The sequence below is a fragment of the Trichechus manatus genome, unplaced genomic scaffold (genome assembly GCF_000243295.1).
Source record: "Trichechus manatus latirostris isolate Lorelei unplaced genomic scaffold, TriManLat1.0 scaffold00006, whole genome shotgun sequence".
Lineage (NCBI taxonomy): Eukaryota > Metazoa > Chordata > Mammalia > Sirenia > Trichechidae > Trichechus > Trichechus manatus.
This window is the reverse complement of record NW_004443942.1, coordinates 26341000-26356187: the sequence shown is the minus strand read 5'-3', so window position 1 is coordinate 26356187 and position 15188 is coordinate 26341000. Positions and strand designations below refer to the sequence as shown.

Here is a 15188-nt window from a genome sequence, read left to right as displayed (position 1 = left end):
TTTTTTAAAGGAAATTAGTCTTTTTCGGGGGGAGGGGTGTCATTTGGTAGATGAATAATTCATTAACTAAACCATATCCTCATTCTTTATACCTGTGAAATAATTTTCATGTCATTCAGAAAGTGTCAAATTCGTACTATCACTTTGATTAGAATTGTTACTAAACCATTGTTTATTTTAGTATAAATCAGCTTGTTTATGGCTAAAAAATCAGCACACCATTTTTTATTTTGTTCAATATGCTATTAGCAGAACCTAATGTCATAAACCTAACCTACAACTTCATGTAGATTAGAAAATAACTAGTTACAGACTTGCCTTTGCATTCCTTCGTAAAACAAAGGTTATCTTTGTTTTTTAAAAGGATATAATTAGACTACTAAATATGTCAAACCCTCGATTTACTAGCTGTTACAGTGGGTATATAAATTAATATTTTCTTAAACAAAATAAGCTTTTTGGAAAATTTTAATGCTTTATGACAACAAATTGGGAAGTACGTTTCAATAAAAAAATAGTTTGCATAATTTAAAGACAACTTCAGAATGATACATATCTAAAGATAAATTATATTTTTAAAATTTATCAAACACAGTTACTATTTTGGTATTGTTTGTCGAACAAACTGAAGAAAAGCCCAGCATCTGTTACGCATATTTCAGATGACAATTACCCTCCCCCAACATAAAATCATTTACTTAGTAAAATATGGCAGTATGGTAGGCAGAATTCTGAGATGGCTCCAAGATTCCCATCCCTGGTATATAAAAAAAAAAACCAAACCCATTGCCTCCAGTCAATTCTGACTCATATACACCCTGTATAATCTCATCTCAAGTATGAGTGAGACTGTGAATATGATGGATTTCATTACATGACAAAGATGAAGGGATTCTGCAGACACAGCTAAGGTCTCAATCAGTTTAGAATTAATGGAATGAAGATTATGCTGGGCAGCCCTTAAAAAGAACTGGGCCTTCCAGAAAAAAAGAAATTTGAATCCAGAGAGATTCCTCACGCTGGCCTTAGAGAAGCAAATAACCATGCTGTGAACCACCTATGGAGACGACCATGTGGCAAGCACCTAAGGGTGGCCTCTGGAACTGAGCGTGGTCCTTGGCTGACAGCTAGTGACAGCTAGCAAGGAACCAAGGGCCAGAGTCCAACAGCCCCAAGAAACTGAACTCTGCCAACAACCATGCGAGTCTAGAAGAGAACTCTAAACCTCAGATGAGACCCCAGCCCTGGCCAACATCTTGATTTAAGCCTTGTGAGGCCATGAACTGAGAACCCCAGCCATGTTGTGCCTATAAAACTGTGAGATAATAAATGGAAGTTGTTTTAAGCTGCTACATTTGTAGTAATTTGATACATAGCAATAGAAAAACTGATACAGGCAGGAACTCTGTAATGTGGGACAAATCATTAAAGGGCTCTCCCAATGTGTACTGGTACCGTATTTTTAGGAAAGAGCATCCATACTTTACAGCAGATCCAGAATGGGGTAAACTTAAGAAGCATAACTAACTTATTTGTTTCAAAATTAGAGAGATGATATTTAAGATAAGAGCTCAGACTGACAAGGAAATCTTAAATGTTATAATATTATCTTGGATTCCTATGTACTGAAAGAAGAGGTAAAAAGGGAAAAATAAGCCCGCCGTGTGTCAGGTATGGAGTTTATGTTAATTATTTAATCTTACACCAGACATGTGAGGAAGGTATTAATACTCCCATTTTACAGACGAGGCAATAGGCTCAAAAAGGTTAAATTCCATGTCTAATTCAGTATTTCTCGGTATAAAACTAAGAAAATTGTAAGCCATCAAAAATGAAATGGAACGCATAAACTTCAGTATCCTAGGTATTAGTGAGCGGAAATGGACTGGAACTGGCCATTCTGAATCAGACAATCATATGTCTACTATGCTGGGAATGACAAATTGAAGAGGAATGGCATTGCATTCATCATCAAAAAGAACACTTTAAGATCTATTCTTAAGTATAACACTGTCAGTGATAGGATAATATCCACACACCTATAAGGAAAACCAGTTAATATGACTATTATTCAAACTTAGGCACCAACCATTAACACCAAAGATGAAGAAATTGAAGAGTTTTACCAACTTCTACAGTGTGAAATTGACCAAATATGCAATCAAGATGTATTGATAATTACTGGCAACTGGAATGTGAAAGTTGAAAACAAACAAGGATCAGGAGTTGAAAAATACAGCCTTGGTGATAGAAATGACACCGGAGATCATATGATCGAATTTTGCAAGACCAATGACTTCCACATGGTAATATCTTTTTTCAGTAACATACATGGAGACGTTACATGTGGACCTTGCCGGATGGAATATAGAGAAATCAAATCAGCTACATCTGTGGAAAGAGATGATGGAGAAACTTAGTATCATCAGCCAGAACAAGGCCAGGGGCCAACTTCAAGACGATCAATTGCTCATATGCAAGTTCAAGTTGAAGTAGAAGAAAATAAGACCAAGCCGATGACAGTCAAAGTATGACCTTGAGTATATCCCACCTGATTTTAGAGACCATCTCAAGAACAGATCTGACACACTGAACACTTAGGACCGAAGACCAGATGAGTTGAGGGATGACATCAAGGACATCATACATGAAGAAAGTAAAAGATCATTAAAAAGACAGGAATGAAAGAAAAGACCAAAATGGATGTCAGACTAGACTATGAAACATGCCCTTGAATGAACAGTAGCTAAAGTGAAGGGAAGAAATGATTAAATAAAAGAGCTAAAACAGAAGATTTCCAAGAGTGGCTTGAGAAGACAAAGTATTATAGTGAAATGTGCAAAGACCTAGAGTTAAAAACCACAAGGGTAGAACACACTCAGTATTTCTCAAGCTGAAAGAACGGAAGAAAAAATTCAAGCCTTGAGTTGTAACACTGTAAGATTCTATGGGCGAAATGTTGAACGATGAAAGAAGTATCAAAAGAAGATGGAAGGAATACAGAGTCACTAAACAAAAAATAACTGGTCAACATTCAACCATTACAGGAGGCAGCAAATGATCAAGAACCGATGATACTGAAGAAAGAAGTCCAAGCTGCACTGACGGCAATGGCAAAAAACAAGGCTCCAGGAATTGACAGAAGATCAAATGAGATGTTTCAACAAATGGATGCAACACTGGAAGCGCCCACTCGTCTACGTGAAGAAATCTGGAAGTCAGCTACCTGGACAACTGACTGGAAGAGGTCCATATTTGTACCCATTCCAAAGAAAAGTTATCCAACAGAATGCAGAAATTATCAAACAATATCATTAATATCACACACAAGTAAAATTGTGCTGAAGATTATTCAAAACTGGTTGCAGAAGTACATAGATAGGGAACTGCCAGAAACTCAAGACGGATTCAGAAGAGGACATGGAATGAGGGATATCATTGCTGATGTCAGATAGAGCTTGGCTGAAAGCAGAGTATACCAGAAAGATGTTTATTTGTGTTTTATTGACTATGCAAAGGCATTTGACTGTGTGGATCACAACAAATTATGGATAACACTGTGAAGAATGGCAATTTCAGAACACTTAATTGTGCTCATGAGGAACTTGTACACAGACCAAGAGGCAGCTGTTTGAATAGAACAAAGGGATGCCATGCGGTTTAAAATCAGGAAAGGTGTGCATCAGGGTTGTATCCTTTCAGTATACCTATTCAATCTGTATGCTGAGCAAACAATCTGATAAACTGGATTATATGAAGAAGAACGCAGCATCAGGATCGGAGGAAAACTCATTAACAACCTGCAATAGGCAGATGACACAACCTTGCTTACTGAAAGCAAAGAGGAATTGAAGCACTTACTGATGAAGATCAAACACCACAGCATTCAGTACTGATTACACCTCAACATAAAACAAAAATCCTCACAAATGGACCAATAAGCAACATCACGATAAACAGAGAAAAGATTGAAGTTGTCAAGGATTTCATTTTACTTGGATCCACAACGAACACTCATGAAAGCAGCAGTCAGGAAATTAAATGATGTATTGCATTGGGTGAATCTACTGCAAAAGACCTCTTTAAAGTGTTAAAAAGTCAAAGACACCACTTTGAGGACTAAGGTCCATCTGATTCAAGCCATGGTATTTTCAAACATCCCATATGCATGCCAAAGCTGGACAATGAATAAGAAGAATTGATGCCTTTGAATTATGGTGTTGCCAAAGAATACCGAATATACCCTGGATTGCCAGAAGAACGAACAAATCTGTCTTGGAAGACCTATGGCCAGAACGCTCCTTAGAAGCGAGGATGGCGAGACTTTGTCTCACATACTTTGGACATGTTATCAGGAGGGACCAGTCCCTGGAGAAGGACATCATGCTTGGTATAGTAGAGGGTCACTGGTAAAGTAGAAGGTCAGTGAAAAAGAGGAAGACCCTCAGCAAGATGGACTGACACAGTGGCTACAACAATGGGCTCAAACATAGCAAAGATTGTGAGGATGGAGCGGGACTGGGCAGATGGCACAGGATTTGTTGTACGCAGATGCGCTACGTGTCGGAACTGACTCAATGGCACCTAACAACAGCAACAACAACAAAGTCAGTATTTCTCAAGCACCTACTACATTACAGGTGTTGAGGATATAATGTTTAACAAGACATTCAAGGAACTTTTATCCTACAGGGAGAGTCATACATTAAGCAAATAAATGAATAGAAAGTGATGTGCTATGAAGACAATAGAGTAAGGAGATAGAAAATGACGGGGGGGGCGGTGTTATTTTCAAATAGGATGGTTAGGGAAGGCCTGAGGAGATAATATTTGAGTGGAATAATGTGAAGGAGCAAGCCTCAAGAAGAGCTGGGAAAAGTGTGTTTCTAGGCAGAAGAAACTGTTTCTAGGCAGTGTAAAGGCAGGAAAAATGTGGCTTCTTATGAGAATAGGAAAGGCCAGCATACAAAGAGTACAGTGAACAGAGTGAAGAGGATTTGAAGACAAAGTTGGAAAAGTAGGCAGCTATACTTGCCAGGGCTGCGATCAAACCCAGGTATTTCCAACTCCAAAGCCTGTGCATTTTCTACTAGTAATGTTGCTAATACCTGCACACAATGTGCAAACTGAATACAAACTGAGGCAGAGTCAGAGTAAATTTTTCTCCTAAGAATAGACTAGAATATAATTAATTAAATAAGCATGTCTCAGATTAACAGCAATTCTGGGATTGAATGAAGACGTAGGATCATTCTAACCTAAAATTAAAAGTAGGACCTCCTGACAAAGGCCTTTTACTCATCATATAAAAAGGGACAGCAGCATAACTCAAGGTAATGCTGGTTCTCAAAGGGTGAGCCACAACATGGTGACAGTGACTGAAAGACTGAGCAGGTGGAGGAAGTGTGTGTCCTATGGCTTTTGACAACAAACTTACTTCTGTTTGGAAATTAGTTTTTAATTTGCTTATGATATTTATAACCAAACCACCATTTTCCAATTAACTGTGATTACATTAACATGTCAAGCAAATGACTATCAATACAATTCCTAGAATTTTATGTCATGAGCCAAAATCCTAGCCAGACAGAAAAAAACTGAAGCATAGATATAAAATAAGGCTTTCTGTTGATTCAGAAAAACGTCTTCAATGAAAGTAATTTAACTTTTAAGATTCCTTACAAGTTACAGCTTAACCTTATTAATCCCTTCCCATTTTATTTAAAATAAACACATTAAATCTTCATTTACTATCTCTCTAATAAAATCTATTATTACTGTATTCTTAGACAAACAACGTGTTACATGTTTTTTGCAATCGCACAACCCCCTCCCACAGTATTTTCCTAGGTATGCTACAGGTGTTATATGTAGGGGTGTGTTATTTGTGAAAAATACGGTACTCTGCGTTTCAAATCACATTAAACTTAGCATTAGAGTAATATATCCAAAATGTTAATTTACTTATACAGGGAACACCAATTTACCCAGTCTTCAGTTAAAAACAAATAATCAACACTTAAGACTACAAAAATCTGCATTGTAACTGTCTGAAAACATCTATAAAAAAAGTTGGACATACTAAATAGACACATTTGTATCTCACTATTAGCATAACTATTATTTATTACTTTATCAAGAAATAGGCAGTCTAGTTTCATCCCTGTAATAATTTAGAGTCTTGGATAAAGCGGCACTTAGTGAAGAATCAAAGTAAATAAGAGTCATCAATCATAAACAAGCAAACAGAAAATCGATTCTGGACACTGGTTCAGAGTAAACTTTTATTGCTGATTTTATACTTACATACTCCATGAAGTATAAATGTGAATTAGTGTTTAATTTAGTTTCTGTAATGCAGAGAGATTTTAATAATTTCTGTCAATGAAATAATTAATCAGACTAAACAAATAATCAGGTAGCCATTAAAAGCCATCAAAATTAGAAGAAAAACAAACATACTGGACACATCTGCAGAAAGGTAGAGGATACTGGGGTAGTTCACTCAGGGGAGAAGCTCCTCTACTAGGATCTCTCAGAGAGTAATTCATTTCGTGTGCCATAAATTAGTTTTTTTTTAAATAATATTTTAATGTGTTTTTGGTGAAGGTACACAGCAGCTTAGGTTCCCATTCAACAATTTCTACACAAGTTGTTAAGGACATTGCTTACATTCTTCACAATGTGTGTTGTGAATTAGTTTTGCAAAGAAATATAACCAAAAACATACCATAAATTTGCCTGTCATACCTACCAGTTTTTTGACGCTGTGTTATGAGTAGAGCTCTGGCGGCACAGTGGTTAAGAGTTTGGCTGTTAACCAAAAGACTGGTGTTCGAATCTACCAGCTGCTCCTTGGAAATCCTATAGGCAGTTCTAATCTGTCCTATAGGGTTATGAGTACAAAAATTAATTACAACTATGATTTAAGATGTAGCTATACCAAAGATATATATATATGTAGAAGAACGAGGCATCAGGATTGGAGGAAGACTCATTAACAACCTGCGTTACGCAGACGACACAATCTTGCTTGCTGAAAGCAAACAGGAACTGAAGTACTTACGGATGAAGATCAAAAACCACAGCATTCAGTGTGGATTACACCTCAACATAAAGAAAGGAAAAATCCTCAAAACTAGACCAATAAGCAACATCATGATAAACGGAAAAGAGATTGAAGTTGTCAAGGACTTCATTTTACTTCGATCCACAATCAACACCCACAGAAGTAGCAGTCAAGAAATCAAAAGATGCATAGCACTGGGCAAATCTGTTCCAAAAGACCTCTTTAGAGTGCTAAAAAGCAAAGATGTCACCTTGAAGACTAAGGTGCAATGAATAAGAAGACCAAAGAAGAAATGACACCTTTGAATTATGGTATTGGCGAATAATATTGAATATACCATGGACTGCCAAAAGAAGGAACAAATCTGTCTTGGAAGTACAACCAGAATGATCCTTAGAAGCGAGGATGGGGAGACTACGTCTCACATACTTTGGACAAGTTATCAGGAGGGATCAGTCCCTGGAGAAGGACATCATGCTTGGTAAAGTAGAGGGTCAGCAAAAACGAGGAAGACCCTCAATGGGATGGACTGACACAGTGGCTGCAACAATGGACTCAAGCATAATGATTGTGAGGATGCTGCAGGACTGGGCAGTGTTTCATTCTGTTGTACACAGGGTCGCAATGAGTCTGAACTGACTCAACGGCACCTAACAACAACAATACCAAAGATGTGGAGACTGACTACAGGTGAAGAACCTAAATGTGTTCTGCTTCTAACCATGGCCCTGGTGCCTGCTTTCTTAAAATGGTCACGTGTATTTCTCTTTCATGTACAGGCTAAGTAAACTATAAATGTTTTTGTACAACATATATTCTGAGCAATACCTGTGCTTTTATGTGAAACTGAAATAGCAATCCTGACACCTGTGATTTTCTTCACAAATACAATGGATCAAAGGCACTTCCTCAGCAGTTGGAAGTGATTTTTCTACTCCACTTGCACTGTCAGTTGACAAAGTGTGGGGAAAGACTATCCATAACTATTTCAAGAACGTGTGCTAAGGTATTTTGGGGGCAGCTTACGCCAAACCCTGCAAATTTTCAACCAAATCAGAGGATGACAGTTCTGTAGATGACACCAGGCCATAATTTTTTCCAAAGGTCACCAAAATGTTCAACTTAAAACACAGGCATCTTTAAAGTCAAAAGTCTCCAAAAATGCATGCTTTAAGGATCTATTTTTCTCATGAAACCCTCTGTAATATTTCATATTTTGAAGACCTAGGTCCAAAGACTGAACTCTTATGGTAGTGGGTTTCAGAAATGAGGGCAGGGAAGAAAATTGGGAAATAGGCTGGGAAAGAAAAACGGTAAAAATATTAAAAAAAAGTTAACTCTTTTAATACTGCTTCCCTAGGATATCTAGCAAGATAGCATCTTTTTATTCTCCTTAGGAAATGTTACGGTGGTAATCCAGTTGGCCCTCATATCCAGAAAAAAAAAAGTTCCAAAAAGTAAAACTTGAATTTGCAGCATGCCAAGCACTATGCTGAATCCACACGAAAGAAGTGATGTGTAGGCATACCCTGCTGTAGCCTCCTGCCATTTCACAGATCCTCAGTCTCTACCCAGCACTAGCTGTTTGAGCCTTGTTCATCTTGTGTCTCATTCATTCCCTACTTGTGTTGTGTGAACCCTTTTTTCTGTGACAAAACATCTCCTAAAAAGCAATTAAGTGATCAAAGCAATTCCTCAAAGGCTAAGTAAGTGTGAGGGGGCTAGTAAGGGATGGCTGGCTAGCCATGTAACATGCTACAGCCTCAAGAACTTCAAGATATGTGAGAATCTGCCCAGGCAGCATCAGTTTTCCCAGAAGAGCTCAAGAACTCATAGAAGAGAAAGGCTATCTTCCAGAGGAAGTTTTCAATTGTGATGAAACAACTATTTACATAGCATTTACACTGTTATTCAGTATTGTAAGTAATCTAGAGGTGATTTAAAGTATACGGGAGGATGTGAGCAGGTAATACGCAAATATTACGTCACTTTATATAAGGGACTTGAGCATCTGCGGCTTTTAGTATCTTATTGTGGGGGAGGGGAGAGGGGCGTCCTGGAAGCAATCCCCCGCAGATACCAAAACCAAAAAAACCAAACCCACTGCCATCCAGTCATAGTGACCCTATAGGACAGAGTAGAACTGCCCCATAAGGTTTCCAAGGAGCACCTGGTGGATTCAAACTGCCGACCTTTTGGTTAGCAGGTGAACTCTTAACCACTACGCCACCAGGGTTTCCTGCAGATACCAAGGGACGACTTTATAACTCTTCAACTCATACTCATTATAAATGTATTAAACATGTATGGAGATAGAAGGAAGAAAGCTCTACTTCTTCATTCCACTGCTGCCACACTACTGAACTGCCCTCCGACAGGTCACCCGATCTCAAATATCAAGAGTGTTTTCTCAGATCCCATCCTCTGAGACTTTTTTTCCCTAGCATCATTCTCTTTATTCTGGTAAAAATATATGTAATAAAAATTTACCAATTCAACAATTTCTACATGTGTAATTCAGTGACATTGATTACCACATTCTTCATGTTGTGCAACCACCATTACTATTCTTTTCTGAATTGTTCCACCATCATTAACATCAACTCAGTGCCCTCTATACACCACCCAGCTTAAACATTAGAAGTACTTTGAGTATTACAGCCTCATTATACTTCGGCTTAATAGTCTGCCCATTGATTCTTCTTGATCTTTGATAGCATTCAGCATACACTGATGCATGCGATGTGTTGTGGCATATTGGATAGGAAAGAGTATATTGTTCAGAAATGGACCAGTCATCCAAGAGAAAAAAAGACTCTACATGTTTCAGAAATTTAAATGTGATTGCATAATTATTTCATACACACTTAAAACAATATAAAGTTCCACTGTTCTGCATTTTAATTTTCTGCATTTATCACCATTCCCAAAAACGAAGTTTAGTTACCAAATTAGAACTGTTCCTCAGTAATGCTGCAATCATTCAGTAAACAAGCTTTGCGTAGTATAAAATTTTTTACTGACAAAAGCAATTAAAAGTACAAAAGAACAGAGTACTTCCTTTTAAATCTTAACATTGAATAAGCTCTTCTTTAAATACTTTCAGAAAAAGGTGATCATGATATATGGAATTGGTTATTACAAAAAACACACACGTACTCTTTAGTGAATATTCCCCGGGGGCCAGTCGCAGTGCCTTCGCTAGCATCCAGTGCGTGTTTATCCAGAATATTACGTGCAGCTGGACTTACACGGAACCTAAGAAGGAAACATGAAGATTAATGGAACCAATTAGCACTTCTATTTGATTCACGTACATTTAAGTGCCAACAGTTTTGCTGATAATTAGAAAAAATAAAATCTTATAATAAAGTTACAATGACTCCCACAGACAGTCACAGTCAAATAAATTAATCTTTATTAATCTGTTTACTTTATTGCCAAAACACCTTCATAAACATTTAACTACATAGTTATTCTTTCAAAAATATTCTTTAATAAAAGTAAATATTCATTAGGGGAGACAGCTTATATTTTGGCTAATTCTTTTTTAGATGGCTACTCATCACACAATTATAAATTAAGAATTAATTATATTATTCCTTTATATAATTTTTAAAGTCCTTAATATTTACATAAAAGCTCTTTTACTTTATATACGTGCCATAAGAGTAAGAGAGGCAGTAACAATTATAGTGATGTTATAGGCAAGGAAACAGAGGCACATGACTAGTAAAGTGTCTACTTTTCCATTAAGATCTTAAGGCAAGGTAGCAAAAATAAATGCTGACATGGTCAGGTAAAGAAAAATGAAACAAGCTGGGTCCAGAAGTTTAAAATTAGTATATGGGGAAGAGTAACTGTGGCACTTGGCACATTTCAGGAAAATCTTCAGCTCCAGCTGAGATGGGCCCGGTACGGCCGAATATTCAGATTTTTCAAGAAAAGCTAAAATTTGAGATTTTTATGGAAAATTAACTAGTAGCCAATATTCAAATGAAAAAACAAAACAAAAAACCAATTCTGCATGGGCCAGCATTGTGCAGACTAATGAAAACATACTAATTCATGGGTCAGGAGATTTTGAATCTACAACCTGGTACCTCAGACCCATGTTAGATCTCTGATGATGACTGATTTTAGTAGAATGATACAGTACACATTATCATTCAAGATCGTAGATGAGAGTGAAGTACACAACAATACTTCGGCCTTTCTTTTTTATTACTTATTTACAAGGGGAAAAATCATTAGGTACAAAACATCAGTGAGAATACTGGCATGCAGGTGTTCTGACTTTCACGTTAAGTAAAAGAAGAAAAAATGAAGGGGGAGTAAAGGCAATAGAGTTAGATCTAAAGGGAATTTTAAAACCAGTACTTAAAAAATACTGTAAATTTAAAAACTAACAATATTATTTAAGCCAAAAAAATTATATATAATTACATAGATTATTAAATAAATAACAATTTGTGTCAGAATTTGCAGAGTCCATCATGTAAAGCTATCTTTCTAAAACTAGGTTTACAAAGTATCTGTGTTGGATACAGACACAATTGGGAAAAAAAAAAAAAAAAAGAGCTTTTATCCGTGTCAGAAACCCAAATGCAGAATAGCTTTAAAAGGAATAGATGCTAAAATGCTAATTCCATTTTAAATCAGTTATATATTTGAAACTGGAATTCACATTAACTAAAATTCCATGAATGGGAACACAGTACAAAATTTGGTATCTTGAATGCTGTTCTGGAATCCTAAAACCTAATTCAAGTTCAAAAGGGACAAAGACTATTTTGTTCTCTACTGGGTCAGCAAGGCTTTCACAGTAGATGGAACATAACAGGTATTCAGTAATTTTGTTTGCTGAATAAACAATGATAGTAAAATAATCATTGCTAGGCCTCAGTCTCATAAGAGAAAAAAGATCAGTAACTTTCTACTTCATGATAATGATTAAAATACCCTAGAGATTACTATATTATTATTTTAATCACCATTCAAATTAAACATACTCACTGAAGTTTCCCTGGTGTGTGTTCCTTTTGGACAGGGATAGAAATCGGTGGCTCTGGTGGAGGGTGAGGCACTGATGGTTTTGCAGCTGGTGACGGAGGACCTACATCTTTGGGAATTTCAACATGTTTCCAATCTTCTCCTTCTTCAACCATCAAACCAATTAGTGAACCTAGCCGTATATTTTTAGCTCCTTCTTCGACCTATATTTTAAAAAGAAAATAATTGTAGAGATGGCCTCATGAAGCAGTTTATTCCTTTGTTGGACAATTTCATATTGGTTGGAAATATCTCTTATTTTGAGCTGAAATATGCTTCCAACCAGTCTCCCTCCTTCTACCCCCACCATACTGTCCTACCTGTCCCCACTTCCGTCAGCATCCTCCCCTCCCAGTTTCTAATACTGCCTCCTGAAAAAAAGAAAAAATTTGGGGTCTCTCCTCTTTCTGACGGTCTTCAAATATATCTGAGCTATCATTACCATCTTCTTTACAATGTCCATCAGTACAAATCAAAAACAGGACATTGTGGTTACATATCTCAACTTTTGTCTTTCCCATATAGTTTCTACACAGTGGCTTAGGAATTCCAAGAGGGCATAAGGCACTAACTCTCCAGTTAGTCCTATTTACTGAAATGAGCTTAAAGTAAAATCTCTTCAGTAAATTTAGCCTCTGGAAAAAAAGAACTAGTTAACTATCATGGTGTGTAAGGTGTAATTTCCTTCTCTATACATATTTTAATTCTTTCCGTATTTACAAAATTTGAGAACTAAAATTTCATGAAATTTTTCTATCAGAAACATAGCGGTGTCTCAGCTAACCAAACACTTTGTCATAGATAATGCCAATTAAAAGCATAGATAACATTGAAGATGATTTTCTCAAAAACTTAAGATAAATATATTTTAAGCATTTCAGTAGTGCTAATTTATAAAGAAAGTGATTCTTCTTCATTTATAAAAAGAAGTCCCTACAGAACCTTCAGATGGCAATACTTTTATGAAATTCAATACTGGAAGAAAATGTCATTTCTTTAAAATTTTCTATTATTTCCTTTCAATTACTCTAACTAAGGTTCATTACAGATGTAATTTGATGCATAATAGGATGACAGAAGGCAAGGCATTCACTAATACAGTAATTATAAGTAAAAGCATAACTCCTAGAATGGGTTTGACATTTCTGAGTAATACTAATTTTGATGCTGATTAGTATGAGCACTATTCTTAAAGTAAAAAGGCATAAGTTCTGGGTGTTAGGAAGATTTCTAAGTTTACTTATTCATGACGGAGAACAGAACAGTGCTTTGATGAAGCAAACTATACATAAGAAATGGTCGTACAAAACTAAATAAGAATGCTTCATGAATTGCAAATGGAAAAATACTTAGCAATCCAGGAAACAATATCCAAGTAAAAGAATTTCACTCAAATGAAAAGCATTCATTTAATTTAAAATTAAAAAAAGAATTGTTTTAAACCTATCAATAGATTTCTGAAGTCTGAGTCAGACACTATACTGAATCTGAAACTGACACCTCACTGGTTTCAATTATTACAATAAGTCTTATAAATGACTCCATATATACCCTACCAATATGATACTGACACCACAAGTAGGCAATAATGTGCATTTAGCATCATTTCAATTTCTATCATATCTAAATATCAAATAAAATTTATTTTTAACTACTCACATTTTTTATCCATTAAAAAAAATGGCACCGTGAAGCATGACCCCAAATACAATGGACAAAGACAAGTGAAATACTTTCATATAACTCGGCAGTAAGTTAAAGGAAATTAATATCTACAACATTATAATAGTTCCATTTAAAGTCATAAAAATCACTACATGAATTTAAGATAATTCATCTGACTTCTGTTCTCTTAGTGCAAAAAGAGATCTTTTAGAAGTGTGCTAGTTTTCTCTAGACATTGGAGATAATAATAGTAGCTACCACACAGTTGTTGAGGAATAAATTAGTATCTGACATGTAATAACTGCTATGTAAGTATTATTATTATTACTGTGGTTGTGTTTTCCTCCAAGTCACTGATTCTTAAAACAAATAATACATTCGACAAGACAGATCAAGATCGGACTACAGAGAAGTGCACCCTTGGCAAGGGTTGCAAACTCATGCCTAAAGGGCCAGGGCCAGACTGGCAGCACTAGTGGGTGAAAGGCAGCATATAAGCCAGTATAGGTGGTAAGGCTACTACAACAAATCATGTTTCTCAAAAATACCCATACGAAGGCTGAATTCCACCTCTAGGTCCAGGCCCCTAGTATGGGGCTTATATACTAGGGGTATCCCTATAGGCTGCATTAACTACCTGCAAATATGCTAAAATCACTCCACAGCCCACCTCAGCTCATCATGTTCCCAAGGATGCTGAAGTCAAGATACAAAATATCTATAGCATTATTTCCCAACAGAAGTTGTTTGAGGGAATTTACTCCATTCAAGGTGCTAATAAATACTGTTTTGATTTCTGACTTTTGAAAATAATCAGTATATTAAAAAATTGTCTAAACAATTTTTCTCTGTAAACTAGAACTGTTTGAGAGCTGCAAAGTAAGTACTGAAGAAGCATGCACAGTAGTTAGTGGGGAGGAGCTGAATCACATGACTGATGATTTGAACCATTATAAAGTTTTAAATTACTTTAATTTTTTAAAATATACTTGTTATGGATTGAATTATGTCCCTCAAAAACATGTGTTGTAAATCTTAACCTCTATGTCTGTGGTGGAGTCCTAGTGGCACAATGGTTAAGAGCTCGGCTGCTAATCAAAATGTCAGCAGTTCTAATACACCAGTCACTCCTTGGAAACTTATGGGGCAGTTCTACTTTGTCCTATCGGGTTGCTAAGAGTTAGGTTAGGCTTAGTTTTTTTTTTTTTAATGCCTGTAGTTACAATCCCATTTGAGAATGGGGTGTCTTTGTTATGTTAATGAGCAGGATTAATGTAGGGTGTATCTTGAGTCAATCTCTTTTGGAATACAAAAAAGATTAAACAAGCGAGCAGAGCAGAGACAGGTTAAGACTGATGCCAAGACACATGGAGATCTCCAAGGAACCAGGAAGCAGAAGCTG

The 15188-nt window shown here is 36.3% G+C and overlaps 1 protein-coding gene across 2 annotated transcripts in view; it reads right to left on the bottom strand.

Moving 5' to 3' along the window:
• PDHX (pyruvate dehydrogenase complex component X) overlaps positions 1 to 15188 on the bottom strand; it is a 68961-nt gene that overhangs the window by 17555 nt on the left and 36218 nt on the right. For both annotated transcript variants that reach the window (XM_004369788.1, XM_023738291.1), the window contains 2 exons: positions 12086 to 12285; positions 10229 to 10327 (listed from right to left, as the gene is read on the bottom strand). In XM_004369788.1, coding sequence (XP_004369845.1) covers positions 10229 to 10327; positions 12086 to 12285 — 299 coding nt within the window. The remainder of the gene's footprint in view (positions 1 to 10228; positions 10328 to 12085; positions 12286 to 15188) is intronic.